The sequence below is a fragment of the Homarus americanus genome, unplaced genomic scaffold (assembly GCF_018991925.1).
Source record: "Homarus americanus isolate GMGI-L3 unplaced genomic scaffold, GMGI_Hamer_2.0 scaffold4060, whole genome shotgun sequence".
NCBI lineage: Eukaryota > Metazoa > Arthropoda > Malacostraca > Decapoda > Nephropidae > Homarus > Homarus americanus.
The window spans coordinates 11494989-11521574 of NW_024746161.1; the positions used below are offsets into that span (position 1 = coordinate 11494989).

The window sequence follows — 26586 nt, forward strand, 5'->3', positions numbered from 1 at the left end:
GCCAATGCATTAATCGGTTCTAGGGCTTAAATTCCTTACTATTTTAGTAAATATCAAGAAGTTTATACTATTCAATAATTTTAAAAGTTTAATATTCAATTTTTTAGTCATTTTAACAATTATTGAACATAATTGAAGGTAAAGTGACTAGTTTAATGCGCGGCATCCAGCCTCTTAACACAACAAACAGGCGTTAGTCTCTCTGTTTTCACTGGAGGTAACATCTTGCTTGAGACTCTCTTCAACTAAACGCTTTTTTTCTGTGTTTCCAAGCAAATTATTGGTCATTTTGAAATATATTTTACATATTGACAATATACAATGCAGTGCAGTGTTGATTTAAAGAAAATAATCTTGAAATACACCAAGAGAACTAAAATTTTATGGGTGAAATGGTGCCATGGGGTGACTTCTCTTCCACCCCAATGCCTTCTCTTCTTCCTTCTCCTCCACCCCCATTCTAATTCCCATCATCATCATCATCCAGGAGCCTTCTACATACACACCTCAAAGTAAGTGAACTTTTCTACAATTTTTTTTGAATTTAGGCAATTTTCGGTGAGCTGGAACCAATTACCCAAAAACCCATTGAAACAATGGTTTCGGTTAACGAACGACCTTCTGGAACGGATTGAGTTCGTTAACCGAGGGGTCACTGTATTTATTACTTTTACTGCACTGTATCCATTCCTCATTATTTATTACTTTTACTGTACTGTATTTCATTGTAGATTTTTTATTTATTTATTTTTAATTACGACCTGGATTTGGGTCCCTAACCCCGTCTTAAGTCGGGGAGCACCTGTATAGGTATGTATGTATGTATGTATGTATGTATATATATATATATATATATATATATATATATATATATATATATATATATATATATATATATATATATATATATATATATATATATATATATATATATATATATATATATTTGAACTGAACACTTTACAACAGAAGCAAAAAGTTGCATCAACCTTCTTGGAGTATATAGGCCAACATCTTTCATATATTTCCCCATTTGGCAATCTTAACATGTAAAAGTCTTTTGAAAAAGAGTCGACTTTCACCATTTTTTGGAAGCACATAGTTTTCACTTGATACCTTAACAGGTCCCTTTTTACCAACTGGCCATTTTAAAACCCTTAGTATTTTTTCAGTACTATCCTCTTCCTCAGCTTGAATATGACCCACACTATCACCATCACAGTCGCACAGGTCCTTTTTTTTTCATTAATTTCTGGTGTTTTTGAAAGCACATATTTTTCCAGGGAATCTTTCATCGACATTTCGATTTCTTCTCTCTTCCTTTCCTTCTGCCTTTTCTTTGCACCCAAGGTATAGTTTCTGTATGTCTCTATCCCGGCTGGCCATGGTATAATAAAAAAAACGAGGGCTGTGTACGATAGTAAAATAATGTATATCAACAATTTTACAAAACACAAATCACGGACAACTGGAGATTCAGAGGTTCGACAACATTGACAGGTGACCGCTGTCAACGTCCTCACTCCTCTTCGACAGAGTGCACAGTAAAGAATGACATTGTTCTCAGGCTGGGTGGTAAGATGGGGTGGCTTAATCTTACCTTTGACCTCATGTCAGCAGATTCACTGCCTAACTGTGCTGGTCACTAATCCTTCAGGTGGTCTCCTGAATCTGGGTGGTAAGGTGAAGTCAGCTCAACGTGGGGCCCGGGGTAGTCGCACCGGTTGCCATCCCCTAGGGACGGCCCTGCTGAGAAGCCATTAGGATTGGAGAGTGGTTTGAGTGATTCTGATGATGTCAATGACCCTGATTACCCACAAGGTGACAAGGAGAGTGAGAGTGATGTTAATGACCCTTGACACCATAGGGCCAACACCATCACACACAACATCGACCCCAAGACTAGGGTGAGGCTCTACAAGCCACACTGTGTCCCAGACCACACGTCCAACATGCATCTGGTTGACAAGTCTGACAGCATGATCTCCAATACAGATTGTGCACATAAGACTATGAAATGGTACAAAAAACTATTCTTCCATATTTTAGACATGTCCCTTCTGAATGTGCACATTCTTCATCTAGTGAAGACAGGTAAAATACCTACACTCCACGAGTTTTCATTGAATGTGGTAAGCCAGCTTTTGGTGACCAATGCATTACCTCGTCAGAGACCTGGAGGTTGTGACTGATTGCTCAACACTTCCCTTCAGTGATTCCTTCAAGTGAGGTAAAGCAGTATTCCCGGAAAAAAATTATCATGTGTGCTGTATGAGTGAAATCTGTGTCAAAATACACAAAGACACTCGCTATCAGTGGACTCAGTGTGACGTTGCTCTTTGCCTGATTCCATGCTACCAACAATACCACACCCTTCAAAACTCTGAAGCACAGGAAAGACTTTTGTAAATAATGTAAATACTGTATATATAATTTCTCATTATTTTTGGGTATCAACATAACATGATGTGGTAGTGGCATTGTGACAGAGTATTGGTGGTAAAACTGTACCGTACAAATTTGTGCCTTAGGCCATAGAATGTCATGTGTCATCTCCTAAAAAGTGCCTCAGTGAATAACATCTACATATTTGAGCACAATAAATAGTAAAATTAGTGTAGAATTATGTAAATGTAGGTTGTTTTATGTAAGTGATGTATGAAACTCACCGCAGCATGTTAGGTTAAGTTAGACATGGATGCTGATATTTGAGAGAAGTTTTGGGTGTGTTTTACCTCCACAATATTGGTACCTGTACTTAGGGGGGGTGTGTCATATATCCAAAAGTAGTCATTTCTGCTAGGAATGAAGGTCATATTCTTGTGAAATAGTGAACAAGAAATTTATAAAAAATACATAATTTTTAAAGTAACTTCTGTGAATGGTCACTACTGACTTTTTACCATACAAGTGCCCCTCCAAGTGATCACCGGAAGATCTCTCCCCCCAAGTTAAACCCATTTGGCACTACCTGGAAGGGGGGGGGGTGCAAACCTTCTGGTGGACCTCAATACTCCTCCGAGGAATGACCCCTCCCCCAACATATCCCACCTGAAGTATAATACCCTGCACTACCTGAGGCTTCAGGTGATCTACTAACACATCAGTGAGGACCCTGAAAAAATAAAAGTTGCAGAACTTAACAGAAGTTACCCAGGTTGTTTGAAGAAAAAGTGGGGGGTAGATGCCTAAACCAACAGTTCCTGGTTCAAATCCAGTGCCTAGCCTCACTGGCAGGGCCAGATTCAGGAGTGGGCAAAGTGGGCAGCTGCCCAGGGGCCTCCACAATCTGGGGGCCTCCACATATCAGGGCTGGTCGACTTGAAACCACATGAATGACTCCAGTCATGTCTCACATTTGTGCGCGTGTGTGTGTTGGGAATTTGTACACTATCAATAAATATGCAGTTAATTAAAAATTTCTCAATGTTCTAATTTCCTTAATATACCTGCATATGGCATCAAAATTCTCCAAAGAAGTGTTCAAATTTCAAAATTTTCCCGGGGGGTTTACAGCGCCCCCCAGAACTCCCAGATGTTTAGGCTCGCTTCACCCTCCACCCCACCCTCTTGGGTAGTTATAATGAGAGGGGCCTCCACAAAGAGGCTGCCCATGGGCCTCCACAGGTCTAAATCCAGCACTGCTCACTGGGGTGCCCTAATTAATCTAGCTCTATAACAAGTACCAAGTTTAATATTAACTTCATCCTCTAACCCACTATCTTATAGTTAGGACTGCAGTAACATGCCTGACTATGTTCTCTTTCCTTGAATATTAGATTATTCCTCTATTCTTTTATAAAGTTATGTTACCCGGTGCTGTTGGGTAATCCCCCTGAATAGGGTTAATGGAGACAATATTCTTTCTCAATTATAAACCTGTATGAACGTTTAGGGGCTGACTACTATATATCCTCAGACCGATATTTAACTCAATATTGAAGTACCGGTACAGTACATTAATTGTGTATCATTCTCGACTGTTAATCATTAAAAGTTAAGGTAGCATTAGACTGGTAAGGTGAACCTACTTGTAAGAAATACCAAATAAGTTTAGTTACAGAAGTTGTGCACATTGTCCAGAAGGCTTAGCTCGGTATATAAGAGTACTGCAGTGATAGACCCTCACTTACCTCCACGATGACTGATATGTCTACACACGAACTTCACATCTTTTTTCTTGTGTAATAACATTGGAAACTTAAACAATATGAACGAGGAAACAATATAACACCCTATTATAGCGGCAAATATCATTTCTATAACCATTTGGACCAATAATTGTTTAAGCAAGACGTGTTATCTTGTCTTTGTTTACACCTGCACTGCGGCACTGCCTCAGCTGACACTCCCACACCAAACACATCCATTATTAAACACAACTTTAAACGGTGTCCACTATAATTTACGAGTGACTCTCAGTCTTATTCAATAAATTATGGTGAGAATTTTATATTGTCATGAACATTATAAGGGAAATAATATTATCGTCTGCTGTCAGTGATGCGCATCTCCTAACTCTCTTGTGACGTCATAGCAGCTCATCGCTGATTGGCCAAGAGGCATCTAGTAACTCTCTTGTGACGTCATAGCAGCTCATCGCTGATTGGCCGAGAGCGAATTGGAACGACATTTAAGGGACTTGAAAACCTCCTGGTGAGTGTTGGTGCTTTATCCTCAATATTAAATGACTCTCTTGAATATTGTCAACAAAATATAGCAGAAAGTCACATGTAATATTTAAAATACATAAAAAATGGTAAATATATAAGTTTTGAACCACATAAGACCCACAATCATGTCCTAATAGTCAGCACATCGTCTAACCGTACTGAGGAAACAAACCTGGCCTTAGTCTTCACCAGTGAAATTAATCTTCATTCGTATTACCTTATATAAGTGCCCACTACAGTGATTGTTTTAAATCTTTTTCATAAGAAGTTTGTTGAATTTTAACTTATCATCTCCAGCTTCTCTGTACATGCCTTCTACTAAACACTCCTCGGCCTTAACAAGCTGTCCATGAATAATGTTTCATTGTAACAGGAACGAAATATTGAAAAATAAGTAATGCTTCACTGGTTAGTTCTTGCTAAAATCCTGATATAGATAGGGATGGTTTCTGTCAATTTACCAAAGGCACCTTAAGTAATGATGTATTTTACTAACGGTACTTGAGGGAAGTACAGTAAGTTTGTATGAAAAAAAGTATGAGGCATTCTAGGCGAAAACAGGACAAGTGACAAAGTGGCTTTTTTTAAAGTGATTGAGAAATCTAATTATGATAAAAACAATGTGGTTAATTTTCCCTTAAAAATTATAATATCACCTTATCCCCGTGGTGAACCGGATGTTGCCAACTCCAAGCAACAAGTTGACATTTATAGATGGAGGTCAGTGTGTTTCTCGCCCTCTTAGTTGTTGTGTCACCCACCTCATTCCTCTTCGTAATAATGTATACTGATTAATGGCTGTGGCAAGATATTCGTATTTGGTAGGCTAGGTTAGGTTTCAACATTGATTTGGAAGTTGAGATTGTTAGGAGAATATTTATTTTTTTTGGTGTATGCCATGACAAAAAGGAGCCACAGCCATTAAACGAATATTTACTCCTTTAATGTACAATATGCTGTTTAAACTTGTGCTTTAATTATGCTTTCCATCATCAAATAATTTGTACTGAGGGCTAGTTGATGAGTTGTGTTCCCTTGGGTAGATACCCCTGTATTTACTCTCTAAAATAATCATACAGGTATATGCTTATTAATTCACTGTATAGAGTATACAGTATATGCATACAATGCTGTGTAGCAATGCAGTATACATACTGTATATGCATGCTAATTCACCATTTTTATCGATTTACCAGCTGGGCTAGTAGAATTAAAAATTAACACCCTCTTATCATTTTTCACTAGCCCTTAAACAAGTAAGAAAAATTCCAGCACTGGGATTTACTGGGTACTGTACAGTATAGAGAGACCTCTGTTTACTTGATATTCATTGTTTATGTTTTATAATACTGTATATAGTATGGTAGTGTATATACCAGAAAAAATGTGAAAGTATAATACTGGAATAAGTTCACAAGTAACATGTTGTTTTAATCTTGTTTATTTTGTTTTTACAGAAATTTTTAAGTGAATGTTGAAAATCAGTGATCGACATTAGAGTAGGTAACCTAGGGGTGAGCTTACGTAGCATTCAAGATGCGACAGCAAGCCTCCCCATATGCTGCTCTGGAAGGGCAGTATGAACTCCATGAAACCATTGGATCAGGAGGCTTTGCAAAAGTGAAGTTGGCAACCCATGTGTTAACAGGAGAGAAAGTTGCTCTCAAGATTATGGATAAAAGACAACTTGGGGTAAGTACTCTGTATATATTTTTTTAATGTAAAGTATCTACAGTAACTGGTAGTGCAGTACTGTATATCTTATTCTTAATTTGAATGCTAAAAAAAATATTTCGATGATGCAATAGCATATAACTTCTCTTACTGTATTTCCAGAATGTACAGTATACATTTTTGAGATATGGAAACTTTTATCTGTTTTTTTTTTTATTATTAATGGCTGTTAACTGTATTTGGTCTACCATACTTTTCTTTATCTTCTTCAGGAAGATTTGCCACGCATACATTTGGAAATTGGTGCAATGAAACAGCTGGCACACCAACATGTGTGTAAACTTTATCAGGTTCTTGAGACTGACACAAAAATATTCATGGTTCTTGAGTATTGTCCAGGAGGGGAATTATTTGATTACATAGGTAAATGCTGTTTCAGATGGTTATGACATTCTTGTTGAAACATTTTGGTTTGATTACTATGAAATGTTATGATATACAACAATAATTTTGACTTGTACTCCCAACTCTATTTCCCATATACTGTATACAGTTGAGAGAGACCGACTAGAAGAAGATGAGGCAAGATTATTTTTTCGACAAATAACATCTGCTGTAGCGTATGTACACAACATGGGGTATGCTCATAGAGATCTTAAACCAGTAAGTACTATTTGCTGTTGTGTGTTTAAGGTGCTGAAGCAGTTTACAATATATATTTTACATTAAAGGTCAGATCTTCATATACACAGCATAAACATAGATGATCAGAATTACAGCCAGATTGAGTAAAGTATTGTACAGTACATGTATTTTAAAAGTGGAGAAATGAAAGGTTATCTGATCTATTGAACATAAGATATTGGTGATGTAATTGGAAATGAGCAAATTATTTTATTTTCTTATCACCAAATGATTAAGGCCGATTATTGGTTGATAAATTCAGTGTAACATATAGGAAAAGGACGTTCAAAATTAATACAAATTTGGATGTGTTTTGCAGTATTCATTGTAAGTCTTAAAACTAATTTCTTGTTATTCTGGATGTGTTGGCCAGTCCTACATTATCTTAGCATGTCTGTATGTTCTTTAGGAAAATCTGTTATTGGATGATGACCAGCAACTTAAGTTGATTGACTTTGGGTTGTGTGCCAACCCCGCTGGTGGTTTGGACCAGCGCCTGGCAACTTGCTGTGGGTCTCCAGCATATGCTGCACCAGAACTTGTATCTGGCAGACACTACTTAGGTAACTTAAAAAGTTCTTCAGTTTATTCCCTACCCTCTCCTACTGAGTTAACCTAAATTACATCATTCAAATTATATGAGATTATCTTCACATTTTCCATTATATTTAGTTGAAAATTTAATTTGTAAATGAGAGATAGATATTCAGTGTTAAGGAAAGATAGTCCATCATTTATATGCCGAGGAAGAAGTTCACTGTGTATAACTCATTTGAGTCTTTTCTTTTTGCCAATGGACAACAAAGATGTGACAGCCTCGGTTTTAAATCTTTGGGGAATGTTTGAGAGAGCCTAACCTAGCCTAACTTAAACCGACCTAATTTAACCTAGGCTAGATTAGGAGCCTAGTAAATGAACTAGGTAAAATGGCCTAACCTAACTCAACATAATTTAGGTTAGTTAGGTTATCTTAAGTAAGGTTGGGTTCGGTTAATATAGGTTAAATTAGATTGGGTTGGGTTGGTTTAGGTTAGTTTGGGAGCCCATTTCATGAACTGGACAAAATGCTGCCCAGTTCATAAATTGAGCAATTTCACAAACTGGGCACAACATATACATGAGGGAAATGAACCCCCCCATTGATTGGCAAGGGTGTCATGAATCCGGTAATGGGAGGATTTACTTTGTTAAAAAACTAATAAATATTTTCAGGTTCTGAGGCAGACATCTGGAGTATGGGGGTATTATTATATGCCCTATTGTGTGGCTTTCTCCCATTTGATGATGAAAACTTAGGAGCTCTCTACAGAAAAATTCAGGTTTGATATTTGTGCATACAGTATACTATGTATACGGGTGCCTATAAAATCTGTATGCAGGTTAAAATGTTAATAACTTCAGTTCTATAGAAGATAAAAAGAATCTGTAAAATTTAATGGAGAGGCAATTTATTCAAGTTTTAACAACTGATCTTTGGATTTTAATTTTCAACGTTTAATTTTCACCATTTTTTAAATGAGGTTTTCCCAGATTGATGTATCGGAATCTGGCCAGCACGCTTGCCAGATTTGTTTCCTTTGGGGACATGTCAAATCTGTAGTTTACTCATCAAAACCTCACTCTTTAGATGATCTTTGTGCAAAGATAACTGATGTGATTGGTGCCATAACGGAAACACAACTGCAGAACGTGTTCATGGAACTTCAAAATCGTAATAAGCTTTGTATCCATAATGATGGTGGATATGTTGAAAATTAAAATCCAAAGATTACAGTTGTTAAAACTTTAATAAATTGCCTCTCCATTAAATTTTAAAGATTGTTTTTATCTTCTATAGAACTGAAGTTATTAACATTTTAAACTGCATGCAGACTTTATAAGACATCCTGTAGTTATGTACTGTACCTGCTAACAAAATACCCTGTATTTTGGTTATATTACTTTTAAAAAATCATAATTTCTTCATTAGCAAATGATTACTATAATATAAATTCTTTCATATGCTTTTACCAATCTCTTATGTATTAATCTATACATAGGATGCAGGTTTAGCATGTACAATACAGTACCCTGTACTTAAATATATTTGTTCATTATTACGCAATATAATTTCACATTGAAATGTTAATGGGCATAGTCTGAGTGATATTCTTTTTTTTTTTTTTTTTTTTTTTTTAATAAACCATTAAAAATTATACAGTGTACACCCACCTCTCGTTTTATGCAGGGGTTATTTTCTTGAAAACCACCTCTTAATTGAAAAACTTGTAAATTAAACATAATTTTCCCATAAGAATACATGTAAATGGTACAGGTTAGGGGAACCATCATATACCGCACAGGGTCTGAACAGTGCTCTCACTTAACCAGGCACGCGGCCAACCTCCGACACACGCTCTCCTCTCTGAAGACGGGTGATCACATTTCATTCCATGTCCATTGCGATTGTTTTTTGTGCCCTTTTAGCTTTAGGCGCCCCATAGGAGGCAGATGGACGTTTTCCAGACATACTCAATGGGTAAAACCGCGTTTAATACTAAAAGGGTACGTGATAAACACACAATGCAAATGAGAGCACAGAGAAAAAGTAGTGCTGGTGTAAACTGAGAAAGCGATACACGGGAAGCTTTCTGGACATCGTCACAGTTCTTGTACAGAATACTTCATTATCTTCATCATTAGTAGTAGTATTCTTTATTATTACATTATAATAATAATAATTATTATTAATATTAAAATCGTTGATGTTGATATGACTGCGACTTTATTGAATTGAATTGAAACAGTTTATTTAGCCAGAAAAAAAAACCAGATACTGAGTGGATAATAATAACAATATTAACATGCCTGAGCCAGTTGAGAACCTGAGCTCTCTTTTTGGCACCTGATATATACTGTACTATACATTTATCTCAAGGAAGTATTATGTACCATTTAGCAACATCTGGAATAGTACAATAGCATGGTGGTAATAAAAACATCTCATAATGTTACCACGATTATCACTTCAATATTTATTTATTTTATTTATTATTATTATTTTTTTTATAAGCATATACATAAATTACAGTGGAATTGAAAAACATAAGTATAATGGGGGAGCAGTACAACATGGGTTGTACAGTATTAGGGTTGAACATGTTGAAGTTACAGTGTTCATTTTTGGTGGATATCAACGAAATATGATGCGAGAGGCTCAGACAATGACGCAAACGATGTTGCTCTTTCCAGTATATTTTTGGGACCTTCCGTAAAAACAAAACAAACATAACATGCGCATTCAAAGTGGCGCTTTATTCCACGACTAACACAAAACATAATACAACATATTCACATAAATATGGGGTAACCTAGTTTATATCTAACACCCCCTCTTAAACCAGGGTACACCTCTTATAATACCAAACTTCTTTAGTTTCTCTTTAGATGCTGGTTTATTGAACATATCAGCAATGTTATTTTCTGATGGAACATACTGCAGATTAATAATACCATCTTCTACTTCTGATCTAATAAAATGGTACTTAATATCGATATGTTTTGACCTTTGATGATGTACAGGGTTTTTAGCCAATGCAATAGCTCCATGATTATCAGCATTCAATGTTACAGGTTCTCTATTAGAATTTTACATATCAGTTAACAACTCTCTTAAGAAATTAGCCTCTTGCATAGCTGCTGTTAAAGCCATATATTCAGCTTCACATGAGGACAATGCTACAACATTCTGTTTCTTAGATTTCCAAGAAATCAATGGACCATCTTCATTTAACTGATAACTGTAACCTGTAATACTACGCCTGTCTTCCGATGCACCCCAATCTGAATCACAGTAACCAATCAATTTTAATGGACTTTTTGATTTCCTGAACTTTAAGTTATAATGAATTGTACCTTTAACATATTTCAAAACATGTTTAGCTAACTCAAAAAGTGCTTTAGTAGGCTTTGCCATATGTTGCGACAATTTTGAAACAATAGAAGATAGATCTGGTCTTGTACCAGTCATTACATAGATCAAACTGCTGACAATTTGTCTATACAATCTAGTATCACAGTTCTTTAGAGTCACTACTAATGATTTTACTTACACTTAAATCACATGGTATTGACTTAGGGTTGCAGTCAGACATATTAAATCTATTAAGTATTTTCTCTAAATATTTAGTTTGATTTATCTTAATACGGTCATCTTCAAATTTGAACTCCATACCTAAGAACCAAGACAATTTTCCTAAATCTTTCATTTTAAATTTATTACACAGGGAAAGTTTTACATCACTAAGTATGTCACCATTACTGGCTGCAATAATTATATCGTCTACCCAGATAATAATAATTACCTTCACCTTGTTTACAATTCTAGTATACACACAATAATCTACAAGAGATTGATGAAAACCTTCACTCAAAAGAAAATTATGTAGCATGTTCCAATTTTGGCCACTTTGTTTCAAACCATATAAAGATTTCTTTAATTTACAAACAAATTATTCACCTATATTACTTTTAACATAACCTTCTGGCTGTTCTAAATAAATTTTCACAATCTATGTCAGCATTCATATAAGCAGTTTTAACATCCATTTGGTGAATCATAAGGTTGTCTTGTATTGCTTGCTGCAGTAACATCCTTATTGATATAACACAAGCTGTTGGTGAGAAGGTTTCTTGATAGTCCACACCTTGAACTGGTGAATAGCCTTTAGCTACTTACCTAGCTTTGAATTTTTCTTCACTATCAGGGCCAAGTTTCACTGCATAGACCCATTTTCCACCAATTACTGATCTACCTTCAACTGGTGGCATGAGTTCATATGTGTTATTGTCTCTTAGAGCCTCCATTTCCTCATCCATAGCTTTATGCCACTGCATGGACTCTGGAGATGAGACTGCCTCTTGGTAGTTTCTTGGAATATCTGTAACTCTGTAGCAAAAATCAACAGAACACCTGGAAATATTGGAAAAGTCAGGTTCCATAACATAATCTTCCATATGTTTGGGTTATTTGTCGTTACCTCGAAGGGTATCTGTTTTTCAGTGTCTTCTGCAGCTGTCTCATTTGTAATAACTTCAGTTTCTGGGTTTGGTGCTGTATATCTTTTATATTCATGTTCAACATCTAACACCACATTTTCCTGATTAAAATTGTTACTGAATTTTACACATTTAACTCTCTTAACATCATTTATCTCTGGAAAATATACTAGATAGGCTGGACTCAATCCATCATATCCTATGAACACTCCTTGTTCACTACGAGGGTCCAACTTCTTCTTGTTCTGGACATAAGCATGGCATGCACTTCCAAATACGTGCATGTGACTCAGATTTGGCCTTTTTCCAGTGAACATTTCATAGGGAGTTTTTCCAATCCTCGGGTTGTAGCATCTGTTACGAATGTATCCTGAAGCTTTCGCAGCATAAGTCCATAGAGTCTTAGGTACCTTTGCTTTCAACAATAAGCATCTAGCCATATCAAAAATAGACCTCCAAGCTCGCTCTGCTGTACCATTTTGATGTGGTGAATATGGAGCAGAAAATTCTTGCTTTATGTGATTTGTAATCATTAGATTTTAAATTCAGTGGAGGTGAATTCACCACCATTGTCAGACCTTAGTCGTTTGACAGATCCATATGGAGCAGAATCCGCCAAGAATTTTTATGTAGCTGCCGGAGTATCACTCTTAGATCTCAAAAATATATCATTATCATACCAGAGAAGTCATCTACAAAGGAAATGGCATACTTAAAACCTTCTCTTGCAGTAGGGTCTACAGGACCTGCTAAATCACAGTGTACAAGTTCTAAATTGGTTGTAGCTCGCTGATCAGGTTCTCTACTTCTATACTGAGACATTTTACCTGAAATGCATACATTACAATCAAAATTATTCTTATCTGTAATGTTCATACCATCAACAACATTTTCTAATTTAAGTATATCTTTCACATTACAATGACGTAAAATTTTTGCCATTCCCCAATAGTATGACTGCTGCTTTTCTGTGAGTTCACATCATTCAAATAATACAGTTTGCCATGTTTATTAATATCAAACACTGTACCATATAAGGCCTTCAATTCTGCAGAATTTGGGGTAAAATTTACTGATGCACCTTTCTGTGTGGCTGCTAAAACAGAAAATATATTCTGTTTATAGGAAGGAACACATAGAGCATTTTTGAGTAGAACTTTATGACTATTACCATTAACATCATTAATTTCAACTCTTGCATCACCTCTACCTGATACAATACCATTTTGCCTACTACCATCTGCCAATTCTATACACTGGTTAGAAGAATCAAAATTCTGATCAAATTTTACAAACTTGGATTTATCACTTATGATATGTGATGTCGCTCCACAGTGTACCAACAGGCATTGTGCATTTACATCACTACTTACATTATTATAAGCAGAACTGACACTAGCTCTAAATGCAAGTGAATGGCTATCTTCTTCACTGTTAGTTACAGACTTTACTGAATTGTTTCTGTGGCAATAATTTGTATCATGAGTAGGGGATTTGCAGTTATCACACCACCTACTAGGCATTGCTTCATTAGGATTACCGTATATACTCGTCTATAACCCCCCTTCGTATATAGGTCGACCCCGATTTTATGACCAAGAAATCGTTAATTTATGATATTCCTCGTTTATAGGTCGACCCAAGATTTTGAGGGTAATGGAACAACAAAACCTTCAGAAAAACTCTACGTCCTATAAACTTGTTTACCATTTATTATTACGACACTTTACACTGAAACGCAGGTAGTTTCAACAAAAATATTGTATATTTCCATTCAAGTATTTATTCAAGTCAATTAGGAGGGAATATTATTGTAATACAACAGTTTTTTAACTAAACCATTCGAAAAGCGATTACGGTAACATCTTTTGAACGAAAGAAAGCGAGTCATTGTTTTCGTCACGATTTTATCCCACTTTCCACTGTAATACGTACGTAATTTCAGGAAAAAATATTACATTTCCGTGAATGTAGTATATCAAGCACAGTATGAATAGAATATCATTGTAATATAACAGAATTTTAACCGAAAACTATTAAAAAAACGAATAACATCTCAAGAACATCGGAAGCTTAGGTGAAGTCTTTTGTTTTCGTCATGTATTTTATCCTATTTTACATTGAAATACATCACGTTTCAGCAAAACTACTATTTATTTCCGAGAATATATTCATTCAGGCACAGTTTAGGTAAAATATACGTGTGATGTAATAGTTTTTTAACTGAAAACGATTCGAAAAACACGTTCCCTCTAGCCCTGTTCAAGGAGAGGACTGGGAGAAGCTGTTTGGTGCTGCAGACGATGACAAGGAAAATGATTTTGATGGATTTTAATGAAAATATTCAGAAATATGGTATCGTAATATTTATTCAAGTCAATTAGGATATTATTGTAATACAATACAACAGTTTTTTAACTAAACCATTCGAAAAGTGATTACGGTAACATCTTTTGAACGAAACAAAGCGAAAGTCATTGTTTTCATCACAATTTTATCCCACTTTCCACTGTAATACGTATGTCATTTCAGCAAAAAATATTACATTTCCGTGAAGGTATTATATCAACCACAGTATGAATAGAATATCACTAATATAACAGTATTTTAACCGAAAACTATTAAAAATACGAGTAACATATCTTGAACATCGGAAGGTTAGGTAAAGTCTTTTGTTTTCTGCATGTAGTTTATCCTAATTTACATTGAAATACATCACGTTTCAGCAAAACTACTATTTATTTCTGAGAATATGGAAATGTAATATTTTTGCTGAAATGACGTACGTATTATAGTGGAAAGTGGGATAAAATCGTGACAAAAACAATGACTCGCTTTCTTTCGTTCACAAGATGTTACCGTAATCGCCTTTTGAATGGTTTTCAGTTAAAAACTGTTATATTACAATAATATTCTATCCTAATTCACTTGTGATGTAAAAGTTTTTTAACTGAAAACGATTCGAAAAACACGTGTACCGTCTAGCTGATACGGCAGAGCCCTGGTCGTGGAGGCTTTGTGTTTGCATCGGCCCTTCTTAAGCAGCTTTTAATTTTAGCGTACGTTGAAATTGTGTTTACCGGTGTATTCTTATTTTCTTGCTTCTTATTTTCCAGAAATATGACAAGTTTTTATATAATACAATGTTACGGTACTTTTAATTTAGAAGTATTCATTTTTAAAAATACAGAAGACACCAAACAAATACTAGTACGGATATTTGCGTGACTCTCCCGCCAAAAAAGACCAAACAGCTGGTACTCTCTCCCTCAGCCCTACCAAAAATAGCCCAACATCTTTCTTGTTTATTCTCTTCCAATTTCTCACTTTAACTGGTATTTTTTACTTCATATTGCCTACATCAGATAAACTACAGTAATTGAGGTTAGATATTGTTATAAATTTGATTACCGGGTCCTGGCAGGTACCGTTAGAACCACCTGACCCTACCAACAGTGTTGCAAGTCAGACAGCATTTTTTTTTTTTACATTTTTGGTGTCTCCATTTGTTAATTTTTTTTCTGTGGGGTTTGCACAATAGTATACTGTTTTACCTACAGTATTGTAAAACGATTTGGGAAAAGAAATACTCGGTAACTTAAAATTTTAAAAGGAAAATTTTGAAACTGGCAACTGTGTGTAGATGACCTGACTCACATCATATTGATGTTTCAAATTTAATTAACAAAAATTTATGTATCTATAAATACACTTTTAAAAATGAATACTTTATGTTTTACATACTCCTGTGCATACCATACCATGCATTTGGCTACTTTGGGCTTGCTATGATGACGCAAGAGATCTGCCTTGGCAACTGTACCGACACTCACAGCGGGTGGTGCGTTGGTGCGTCGTTTCCATTGTTTACTGGTAGTTACTGGTAAATTTTTTTCAACCTAACGAAACTATTACCCGTATAGAGGTCGACCCCCAACTTTTTGCCCAAAAATTTGGTCTTAAGAACTCGTGCTATACACGGGTATATACGGTATATTTGTCTTGAATTCTGCACTTTACTGAATTATTTCTGTGGCAATAATTTGTATCATGAGTAGGGGATTTGCAGTTATCACACCACCTACTAGGCATTGCTTCATTAGGATTATATTTGTCTTTACTTCTGCACTCAGATTTTCTGTGTCCTAATTTTCCACAGGAAAAGCATTTAATATTCATATTCTTTAATTTTGTATTCATTACATTATCTTCATCATCACCTTGTTGTTGTTGACACTTTTCAGTTTCTTCAAAACTTCTTAATGCTACTTTAAATTCAGAAAAACTAACAGCTGTTTCTTTCTGTGTCACAACAGTAGAAAATGCCTTATATTCTAAAGGTAATCCTTTTAATAACATTGCTACAAGTAAACTGTCACTGATGGTTTCACCTGCTAGTTTCAATGAAGCTGCTGCCGTTTCAGCCCGTATCACGTAGTCGGTAATGGCCTCTTCATTTCATTTCTTGAGTGACTTCAGTTCTGTATACAAGGCAATAATTCTTGGCTTGCTGCTGCCTAGATAATGTTCACGGAGAATCTTTAATGATTTCCTACCGTCATCTTTAGCATCTCGGATGATAAGGGAAAGACTTCTATCGTCGAGGTACTGGACTAGTTCTGCAAACACTTCAGCATTCTTCTCCGTCTCCTCTGCACCGTCTCCATCTTGATTAACGACATCGAGAAGTTTTTGAAGTCTTAAATGGCCTCAGAACTTCACTTCCCACAACTCATACTTGCTTTCATCACCATCAAACACCAACCTGTGCCCATAACCTGTTAAAGTTAGAGTGTTCATTTTTGGTGGATATCAACGAAATATGATGCGAGAGGCTCAGACAATGACACAAACGATGTTGCTCTTTCCAGTATATTTTCGGGACCTTCCGTAAAAACAAAACAAAAACATAACATGCGCATTCAAAGTGGCGCTTTATTCCACGACTAACACAAAACATAATACAACATATTCACATAAATATGGGGTAACCTAGTTTATATCTAACAGATCACAAGAGGACAGAGCTGTCAGGATTATGTCAAGTTGGCAAATATGTTTATCGCAATGGTATTTTCTTTTCTATTTACATGATAATTTCCGATAAAACGGTTTTGACGGTACAATAAAAGCAGTTACTGTAAATATAGTAGGTATTACAATAAATAATACTTAGACAAAATTTATTTTTTTAGAGATGATTTAAAGGAAGGGAGCGTAGTCTTTACTCGGATGGGTGGGGCTAAGTTGTTCCACACCTTCACACCGTGATATTTTATGGAGGTCTGGGACTGAGAGGAGTGCATGGGGGGTGGTCTTAGTAGCTCTGGATGCCTTAAGTTGTATCTCTGATTATTCCGTAACTAGAAATAATTATTGTCGAGCAAGTGATTGATAGATTTGTAAACAAAGAGGGCACAGCAGTAGGTGTTAATATCTTCGAATTTTAACATTTTCAATTTTGCAAATTTTTCGCGTGTGTGATCTGGTTTTTTTTTCAAGTAGGTCATTGTCCGTACAACTCTCTTTTGTGCAGTAACCAGAGATTGTGTTTTTGAAGAGCCAGAGGCCCCCCATAGTGTGTGACAGTGAATCAGGTGTTGGTAAACAATATCATGATAGATTTCTTTCATTGCTGTGAGAGTGAGTGACTGTCGAGTGTGATGCATGATACCGCACTGTTTATTGACTTTACTGTGAATGGCTTGTATGTGGTTTCTCGTCAACAATATCTCCGAGGAATTTAGTAGTTTGTTCGCATTTGAGGACTGTATTACCAAGGTACAGGGGGTCCAAGTCTAGAGGTAAGTTTTTCCTTCTGTGAAAGATCATGTAGTGGGTTTTCTCAAGGTTTAAGGTCAGTTTATTGCGTATTACCCAGGTCCTGACTTTAGTCAATTCAGTGTTCATAGTTCTCATCAAGGAATGGAGGTTTGAGTTGCTGGCATAGAGATTACCATCATCTGCAAATAAGTTGTATTTTATGAGTGTGCTGGCGTGGACTATGTCGTTTAAGTACAACAAAAGCAGTACTGGACTGAGAATGGAACCTTGGGGGACACCATACAAGATTGGCGAGGAGTCAAATTGGTGATTATTATAGCAGACATACTGCATCCTGTTGGACAGATATGAGGTAAACCAATTGTGGGATAGGCCCCTAATGCCGTAATGTTCAAGCTTTGAAAGGAGGATGGTATGGTCGACAGTATCGAAGGCGTTAGAGAGGTCCAAGAATATTCCGACTGTGAACTGACTGTCATCAAAGGAATTTAAGATGTCGTTACTAAAGGATAGCAGAGCACTTTCAGTCGACCTTCTTGCTCTAAATCCAAACTGGGAGTCTGTAAAGAAGTTATTGGCATTGCAGAAGGAATTTAGTCTACTACATGCTAGCTTCTCCAGTATCTTACTCAAGGCTGGGAGGACTCATATGGGGCAGTAATTCTTGAAGAGACCTTTGTCCCCTGATTTTTCATATGCTGGGTGAACTTTAGCAATTTTCAGTTTATCCGGAAAGACACCACTAGTGAAGGAGGAGTTACAGATGTGTAGGAGAACAGGTAGTGATAAGTGGGCTACTTTCTTAATGATGCTCGTTGGTATATTGTCTTCCCCTGCTGCTGCATCTTTGGAAATTTTTATGATGGCCAGTAATTTATCTGCTGAGACGGGATAAGAGCAGCTCATTTTGCTGTCTGTTTTGCAGGTAGGCTCTAAATTGCTCATGGTGATCAGGGATGCTCTCTGCAAGATTTTTGCCATCATTAATAAAATATTCTTGAAGTGGTTAGCAATGAGGGAGGGTTCCGTTACAACTGAATCATTTATCATAAAAGCTGAGTGTTCCTGTTCTGAATAGAATTTATGACATTCCAGGTTTTCTTTCTGTTTCCTGATGCTAACTGGAGTTTAATTGTATAATAGCTACGTCTGGCATTTCTAATGAGTTACTCTATTTCTGATATTTCAGTAAGCATCACTGAAAGTTATGGGTCTTTTTGCAAAATTCCTTTGGAGTTTGTGTTTTTCTTTTATCATCTTAATTTCGCTTGTGATATAAGGTTTGGAAATGGATACAGTTTTCACTGACTTAGTCTTGAGCAAGAAGCATTTATCAAAGTAAACATTGAAGATGCAAGAGAAATTGCAGCTGTTCACGTTAGGGTTGTCAGAGGCATAGACAAGATCGCAGTTAGCATTCATTAGGTTGTTTTAAAAAAGGAGCATGTTGTCGGTGCAGTAGTCTCTATATTGTATTGAGACTCTACTTGACTTTTCAGGTCTTGTGGTTTTATACATGGCAAAAACTGGGAAGTGATCTGAGATATTGTTATAAATAATTCCACTTGCAAGATTTTTAAGAGTGTTGTTAGTCCACATATGATTTATCACAGTGGCAGAGGTGGCAGTTAGTCTAGTGGGTTTGGTTTTAGTTATAACTTACAAACACCTCACCAGGCATCACACGCGACTCCACTGCCAGGCGAATACGCGCGGCAAATTTAAACTGTCTTGCGCACGACATGTAAAAAATAGGTGCGCGTAAATTAGCTTTTGGTATTAATTGAACAATCGCGTTATTCCAAAAACGCTTAAATCAAATGCGCGGAAAATGCGAGTTACCTGTACTGTATTACCAGTAGAATAAGGTGGGTAGTCTGATTACCTCAGGGAGTTACGACCCTGTCTTGCCAACTGCTCCCACTCTGTGGGTTGGTGTTAGGAAGGACATCCAGCTGTAAAACTTTGCATCAACATGCCTGCTGGCAACTGGGTCACCAGAGCCATGCTCATCCCTTGGTCTTTGCCATGTTTTCTGGGTTGGCCCCCTTGGCTTGTGGTGGTAAACAGAAGTGTACATCCTGTTCTTGTGTACTGTACTCGACAACTGCCGTCAATTAACCTCGGCTAACCCATGCAAGCATGTAAAATAGCTGGAAAATGTTAATGATGAGATTTTGATTCAGTTGTTGTTACAACAAATGTTCCCTTATGAGTCAATAAGATCTAACTTGTTAGATGAAACAGTTAATGTTAGTCTGTGTCCAGTTACTAGGGTGTGTCCAAGTGTTTTTTTTTACTGGCTTGTGTAGAAGAGTTTTATGAATAATTTCTTGCCAAAGAGGCTACTGATAACAATACTGTAATAATAAAAAGAGGGCATCAAATTAAATTCATCAGAAAATTTGAAAGTTCTGGAAACGGTTAGCAAAAACTTTTTTTTTTTTTTTTCCAAACCCACTAGTTTTATTTTTTGTTTTGTTTTTGTTTTAACTCATAGATGGTCAAATTAATTTAACTTAGTCGTGCCCAAGTCATCAAAGATTTTCACATTCTTTTTGTTGACTAAAACAACTATAAAGGACTCGGAAAGTCATGTGGTAACAGTGAAAAGTATACCTATAAGCTTCTTGCATGGTTTAAAGGTCCTGGGCAGTTGAGCATTGCCAGGCCTGCAAGGTCAGTCAGAGGTACCAGCATCTCTGCTATCAATTCTAATTCCTTAAGTTATTTACTTATCAATACAACTATAAAATTAGTTCTATATATACATTATGTACAGTGGAACCACAAAGTTGCATGTCAGATAGAGTCCAGAAAGTTTTCACGGAAAGATATGGAAACCGCAGTGTGGAAGGCAGGAACATGACACTCCTCCCTTCATCACACACGCACCCTGCCATGTCTGTTTTTGCAACCTCCACACATTTATTTATAGCCCTAAGTTGTCATGTCATATAAAATGAGTTATCCTACAATTCTGGACCCATAGGAGCTCTTAGCAAAGCCTACAGAACTGTAGCTTAACATGACGTAAATTACGTCAGTGACTAATTAGTGTATGACAAGCTTAAGACTTAGGGATTTTGAACAAATTTCATTCAAAGGTACTACTTTACTTGCTGATTAAGGATCTGGGTTCACAATTTAAAAATTTGAGTAATTTGTGTTAGTTAAAGACCTTTGAAATAATTAAAGATAATTAAAGTAATTAAAAAGTCAATTATGCTGGACTGGAGGTACTTCAGATAATATATTCAAACAAAAGTTACTCAGGAATAATAACTAATTTGAATGCACATGACACTGTTAGTGGGGCTGCACATACACCTGTCTGGGATGAACAAAATGGTCAGATTTAATTATTAAACAGTATAGATTTGTACAGTAATTGGATGTATTTTCTGGTTGGTTGATATTGAACCAAAATATCTTTTGTCTACAGGCAGGTGTTTATGAAAATCCCGAGTGGTTAAGTCCAGGAAGCCGTGACCTGCTATCATCAATGTTACAAGTAGATCCTAAGAGAAGGATCAGAGTAACACAACTCCTGGCTCATCCTTGGCTTGTTGCTGGCCAGTCACAAGCTGTGGATGCTACGTCTAAATATAAGGTATACAGCCTGTATTTATGTCCACATCTAACCAGACCTGAAAATTATTGGAATGTCCATGGTTTTCCATAAGTATTGACTTCTGTATATTTCAATAATTCACATCTGCAAATCATGTAAAATTTTTGTCACAGAAATTTTACTTATTTCCTTCAGGTCATATATTTGTTGTTCTTTATAGGCAGATAATTGTAAAGAATTACTGGGTATGTATTTGGAAATTTAAATGGTGAAAAAATGCTGTTTAACAAATAAGAATCCTGTAGCTTGTAATCTTGATTGATTTATAAACAAAATTTAAAATTATATTGATACAAGTGAAGGAATATTGCATTTGTTAACTTGTAATATGGATTCATGCTCCTTTCTAGCCAACCATAATTCACTTAGTATAGTGTCAGCTAAAATTACTTTCTTAATCCTTTAACCTATGAACTGCCTCTTTACTTATGTAAGATAAACATACCGTATTTTTCGGCTTAATAGACGCACTTTTTATGACAAGAGTATACCTTGAAAATTACCATGCATCTTCCAGGACGCGAGTTGATAGTTGTAGTAGAGGTTTTCTTAGGGTCAACTGAAATCAGCCCCTTACAAAGACTGTTACCTCACTACAGTAATTAACAATTACAAGTATTCTCTATACAGTACTATAAAACTATTGATTTAACTAATATTGTTGATATATTGCAAAAAAATTAACAATAACCCTTGCTGCTGTGTGATTTGTTTACTAATGGCAGTGGTGTGGCAGCGCCATCTATTGAGGAATTGCTAAAGCTCGTTTGCTTGTCTCAAAGCGCAGGAATGTTTGTTTCTTTATACGTAGGCTCTCATATTTGGACACCTATTTACAGTAGGCTCACATATTTGGACACCCATTTACAGTAGGCTCTCATATTTGGATACCCATTTAGACTGTAAAAACCCCACAAAATTAAATCTTCCAAATTTAAATACAACCTCGTCATCCAAGTAAAAACACACACACACAACAACATTGGCTGTCCTTATGTTTTCAACTTTATCACCACTGGTGGGTAGAATTTTTTTTTAAATTCAGAAACATTAATTAAGATATATATGAACAGTAAATAAGTGTTGCTTTCATATTCTTATGTAGCGTAATGACGATATGTTTTCACATGTGCGCACTTACATATGTGCAGTCTCACTTTTTTGTTTACCATTATCGTTAGCTACTTCTATTGTTCCATTTATTGACGTTAAATAACATTACTTAAAACAACCATATTAATTTGTTTACATTAATTTTACTACAGCTACAACTGGGGTCTTATTTTCTTCAGTTTTATATGTAGAACCAATGAGTCACTGGTTTTGTAAACAACAAAAACAATGCCGTCTCGTCTCCTCGTGTGTTTTAATATTCTATGTATTAATGAATTGTATTGTTCATTTTGCACACATAAACAATAATTCAATCAAATATAAATTCAGAAACATTAATTAAAACATATATGAACAGTAAATAAGTGTTGCTTTCATATTCTTATGTAGAGTAAAGACGAAATGTTCTTACATGTGCACACTTAGCTACGCGCAGCCTCACTTTTTTCTTTATCATTAATGGTTAGCTACTCCTATTGTTCCATTTATTAACATTAGATAACATTACTTACAACAACCATATTAATTTTTCTACATTAATTTTACTACAGCTACAACCAGGGTCTTAGTTTCTTCAGTTTTATAATTATGTAGAACCTATCAGTCACTGGTTTTGCAAACAGAGTTTTTTTTTTTTTTTTTTTTAAATAAAGATTTTTTGTTTATTTAGACGTTGATATATATGTTTACATTTGCTTACCTTCTACCGCTGGAAAATATTTCCCGTCGGAGGTGACCAGGTGTATAAAATGAGCGCTGTATTAAAGATTTCACCTTCTTATACAGGTTTTTTTTAAATTGATGAAAATGACGACTGATAAGCAGTTCTAAGTGATGATATTCAAAGAGGTGTGTGTACTTGTGCCAAAAGGGCTGTATAATTATCAGGCAACGGTTTCACTGGTGTCGGTAGTAAGCAGCTACCAAACAGGGAGGTACTACTGCCTGGGAAGATAATGGTAGACCCTGCTGCCACATGGCATCACAAAAATTGTGACCAAGTCCCAGGTTCCTAATCTGACTTTCTCCCTCATTTACACACAATTGCAGGATCTCAATTGTTTCTCTTACTTTGACAACATAACATACATATATTGTTTCTCACTCTTGATTTTGTTTTTCATTTTTGTATTTCTTTATGGTTCTTTACTATTATTATTATTATTACATTTTTGCCCCCTCGGCCCCGATGTGGGTCAGTGACCTGTGCCCAGGTGGGTTAATACCCATGTAAAAAAAAAAAAAATAGAATTTCATTTCCAAAACCAGGGTGCGTCTTCCAAGCCAAAAAATACGGTACATTTATTGCACAATGTTTTTAAGAATTTTAATTGAAGTAGACCAGTGGTTCTCAACACAGTTCGTGACACCAATAGGGTTTTAAGTATCAGGTAAGAAAAATGTGAGAATTAGTAAATCACATTGAATTTTAACTCCATTCCAAGATTGCGTCATCATATCTCGGAATATAGCGGGTTATTGAACATCACTTTTTCCTAGCAGTGACACTGCAAGAAAAGAATTCAGTTAGCGACCATCGTAAAACTGAGCTTTAGCCATCGCATAGTGGCAAATGGTGTTAATTCTTTAAAGTCGTAAAACTAATTGAGCTTATATTGATCCATTGTATAATGGTCATTGCCTGTAAAACAATGAAATAACTACATTGACATAAAAATAATACAGTACTAAAGAACAATGTATGTGAGTGTGTGTGAGTGAGTTAGCGAGTATGCATGAGAGAATGAATGTGTGTGTGTGTGTATGTATGTATGTTATTTGTAAAGGAGTGTAAGCATTTAAACCAGCTTGTCTAAAGTATACTGTACTCCATTGCCATATGAAAAATTCTAGAATGCTTAGCGTGTTTTTTCACACCGCAATTTGGAAGTACAGGTACTCCCCGACTTACGTCCACCCGCACTTACGACCGCCTCAGTCGTATCAAAATGTGGTCAAATTATGTATTTTTGAGTCCCAAAGTGAGTACACAGACAAAATTTTCATCTGTAATTCACCTTAAAATGGCTGGCAAGCTTAAAAGTGAGTATTTTGTGGTGTTGAGAAGAAAAGGAGACCCAAATTTTCGATTTTCTATGTTATTTAAGCATTTCCGACTTACGACCATTTCGACTTACGACCTGGATGTCGGTCCCTAACCCCATTGTAAGTCGGGGAGTACCTGTACAGTCTTTCCCCGACTTACGACAGGGTTAGGGACCTAAATCCAGGTCGTAAGTCGAAAATGCAAAAAATAATACAGTACAGGTTGACAACCCTTTATCCGAAATTCCAAAAACCGAAAAGCTCTGAAAACCGAAAGTTTTTTGTGGATCATTTTTTTTTTTTTTTTTTTTTAACAGCCCACCCGGGCACAGGTCACTGACCAACATCGGGGCCTGGGGAGTGAAAATGTAATAGTAATAATGATAATACAGTAATAATAATAATTATTCATAGTAAATACAAATTTTAATAAAAAATACACAAAAATAAAATGAGAATGATAACAATAATAATAATAGCAATAATACTGTAATAATAAAATAATAATAATAATAATAATAATAATAATAATAATAATAAAGAAATACAAGAATGAAAAAAAGATCAAAAGTGAGAAACACGACTTAGACCTATGAATTATTATTATTATTATTATTATTATTATTATTATTATTATTATAATATTTTAGCCCCCAGGCCCCAATGTGGGTCAGTGACCTGTGCCTTGAATCCCGGCATGGTTTTCTCCTCTTTGTGGATGTATGTCCGTTCTGGCATGCACTTCCAGAATAAGCCAGTTTCATCCACATTAAATATTTGCTCAGGCAAATAATTTCCCTCCACGATGACACGATCTAGCTCCTCCTTAAAAGCTTCGGCAGCACCCACATCAGCACTTGCTACCTCTCCACTCACCTTTACACTATGCAAACTGTAACGGTTCTTAACCTTTGGAACCACCCATGACTTGCTGTGAAGTTTTGGTTGCACTCATCTCCTGCCTGCTCCTTCAGGCTTTCGAAAAGGCTTCTTGTCTTAGCCTGTAGGGTTAGAAGGCATAAGGGTACACTCTTTTGTGTCTGATCTTCCATCCATATCACAAGTAATTTTTCCATCCTATGAATAGGACCTTGTCTTTTTTTCTTTATTATTTTTCCATTTATAGGTGCTGATCCTTTCACTTCCTCACGAATTCGTTCCTTGTCCTTCAAAATTGTCGATATCGTCGAGTGAGAGAAGCCTAGGTCGCGTGAAATGGTTGCTGCCGTTTTCCATTTTCATATTGCATTATTATCTTCATTTTCGTCTCAAAAGTAATTGACCGTCTCCTTTTCTTCTGAGCACCACCAGCACTCTCACTTCTACGCTTGCCAGTCATTCTAAAGTGAATTAGAAACGAAAATATTGTCAGTACACAGCGCGATCACTTCCGACAACAACGACAGCCAAACACCAACTGAGCGCTATACTGCGTGGATGCTGTAGCCATGAGGCGACCCAGCCCACCGACACTCACGTACGGAACGGAAACGTTTCGGTCCTAGAAAATATGCGCATCATTTTAAAAAAAAATTTGGTACCAACTGCGGTGGTCGTATGTCGAGTAGGTCGTAAGTCGAGGAGTAGCTGTACAGTACAGTTACAGACGTGAGATGAGCACCACCTGCTCTTTTTCCATGTTAATGGTCCCAATGTACAGTGTAATTAAGACCCCCTTTACTGTATACAAGAGCAATTAATGAATATACAACTACAGTAAATCATGTGTCAACAGAGGGGTGCATAATGGATGATAATTTGATATGTAATTTATTTTTGCAAAGAGCCCATTATTCCAAATTATGGAGGTTTTACTGTCCCGCTTTATTAAGTCTTTATCATTAGAGGATTTGAATAAATACACGATTTGGGTCAACACCCTCAAGAATTATGTTGGGAGTTGTAGTGAAAAACATGTTGAGAACCACTGAACTAAATGAT

The 26586-nt window shown here is 36.1% G+C and overlaps 2 protein-coding genes across 6 annotated transcripts in view; one reads left to right on the top strand and one right to left on the bottom strand.

Moving 5' to 3' along the window:
- The window catches only part of LOC121879139 (lysophospholipase D GDPD1-like), a 42024-nt gene extending 37619 nt beyond the window's left edge, over nucleotides 1–4405 (bottom strand). Inside the window, exon 1 of the mRNA XM_042385741.1 lies at nucleotides 4134–4405. Coding sequence (XP_042241675.1) covers nucleotides 4134–4269 — 136 coding nt within the window. The 5' untranslated portion in view covers nucleotides 4270–4405. The remainder of the gene's footprint in view (nucleotides 1–4133) is intronic.
- Nucleotides 4406–4551: 146 nt separating this feature from the next.
- The window catches only part of LOC121879138 (maternal embryonic leucine zipper kinase-like), a 33137-nt gene continuing 11102 nt past the window's right edge, over nucleotides 4552–26586 (top strand). For 3 of the 5 annotated variants that reach the window (XM_042385735.1, XM_042385740.1, XM_042385739.1), the window contains exons 1-7: nucleotides 4552–4656; nucleotides 6131–6365; nucleotides 6620–6770; nucleotides 6901–7010; nucleotides 7441–7594; nucleotides 8244–8350; nucleotides 21298–21465. In XM_042385735.1, coding sequence (XP_042241669.1) covers nucleotides 6210–6365; nucleotides 6620–6770; nucleotides 6901–7010; nucleotides 7441–7594; nucleotides 8244–8350; nucleotides 21298–21465 — 846 coding nt within the window. In that variant the 5' untranslated portion in view covers nucleotides 4552–4656; nucleotides 6131–6209. Of the gene's footprint in view, nucleotides 4657–5324; nucleotides 5394–5424; nucleotides 5448–6130; nucleotides 6366–6619; nucleotides 6771–6900; nucleotides 7011–7440; nucleotides 7595–8243; nucleotides 8351–21297; nucleotides 21466–26586 lie in introns of those variants that run through there. The other 2 variants (XM_042385736.1, XM_042385738.1) reach the window with 2 other exon arrangements.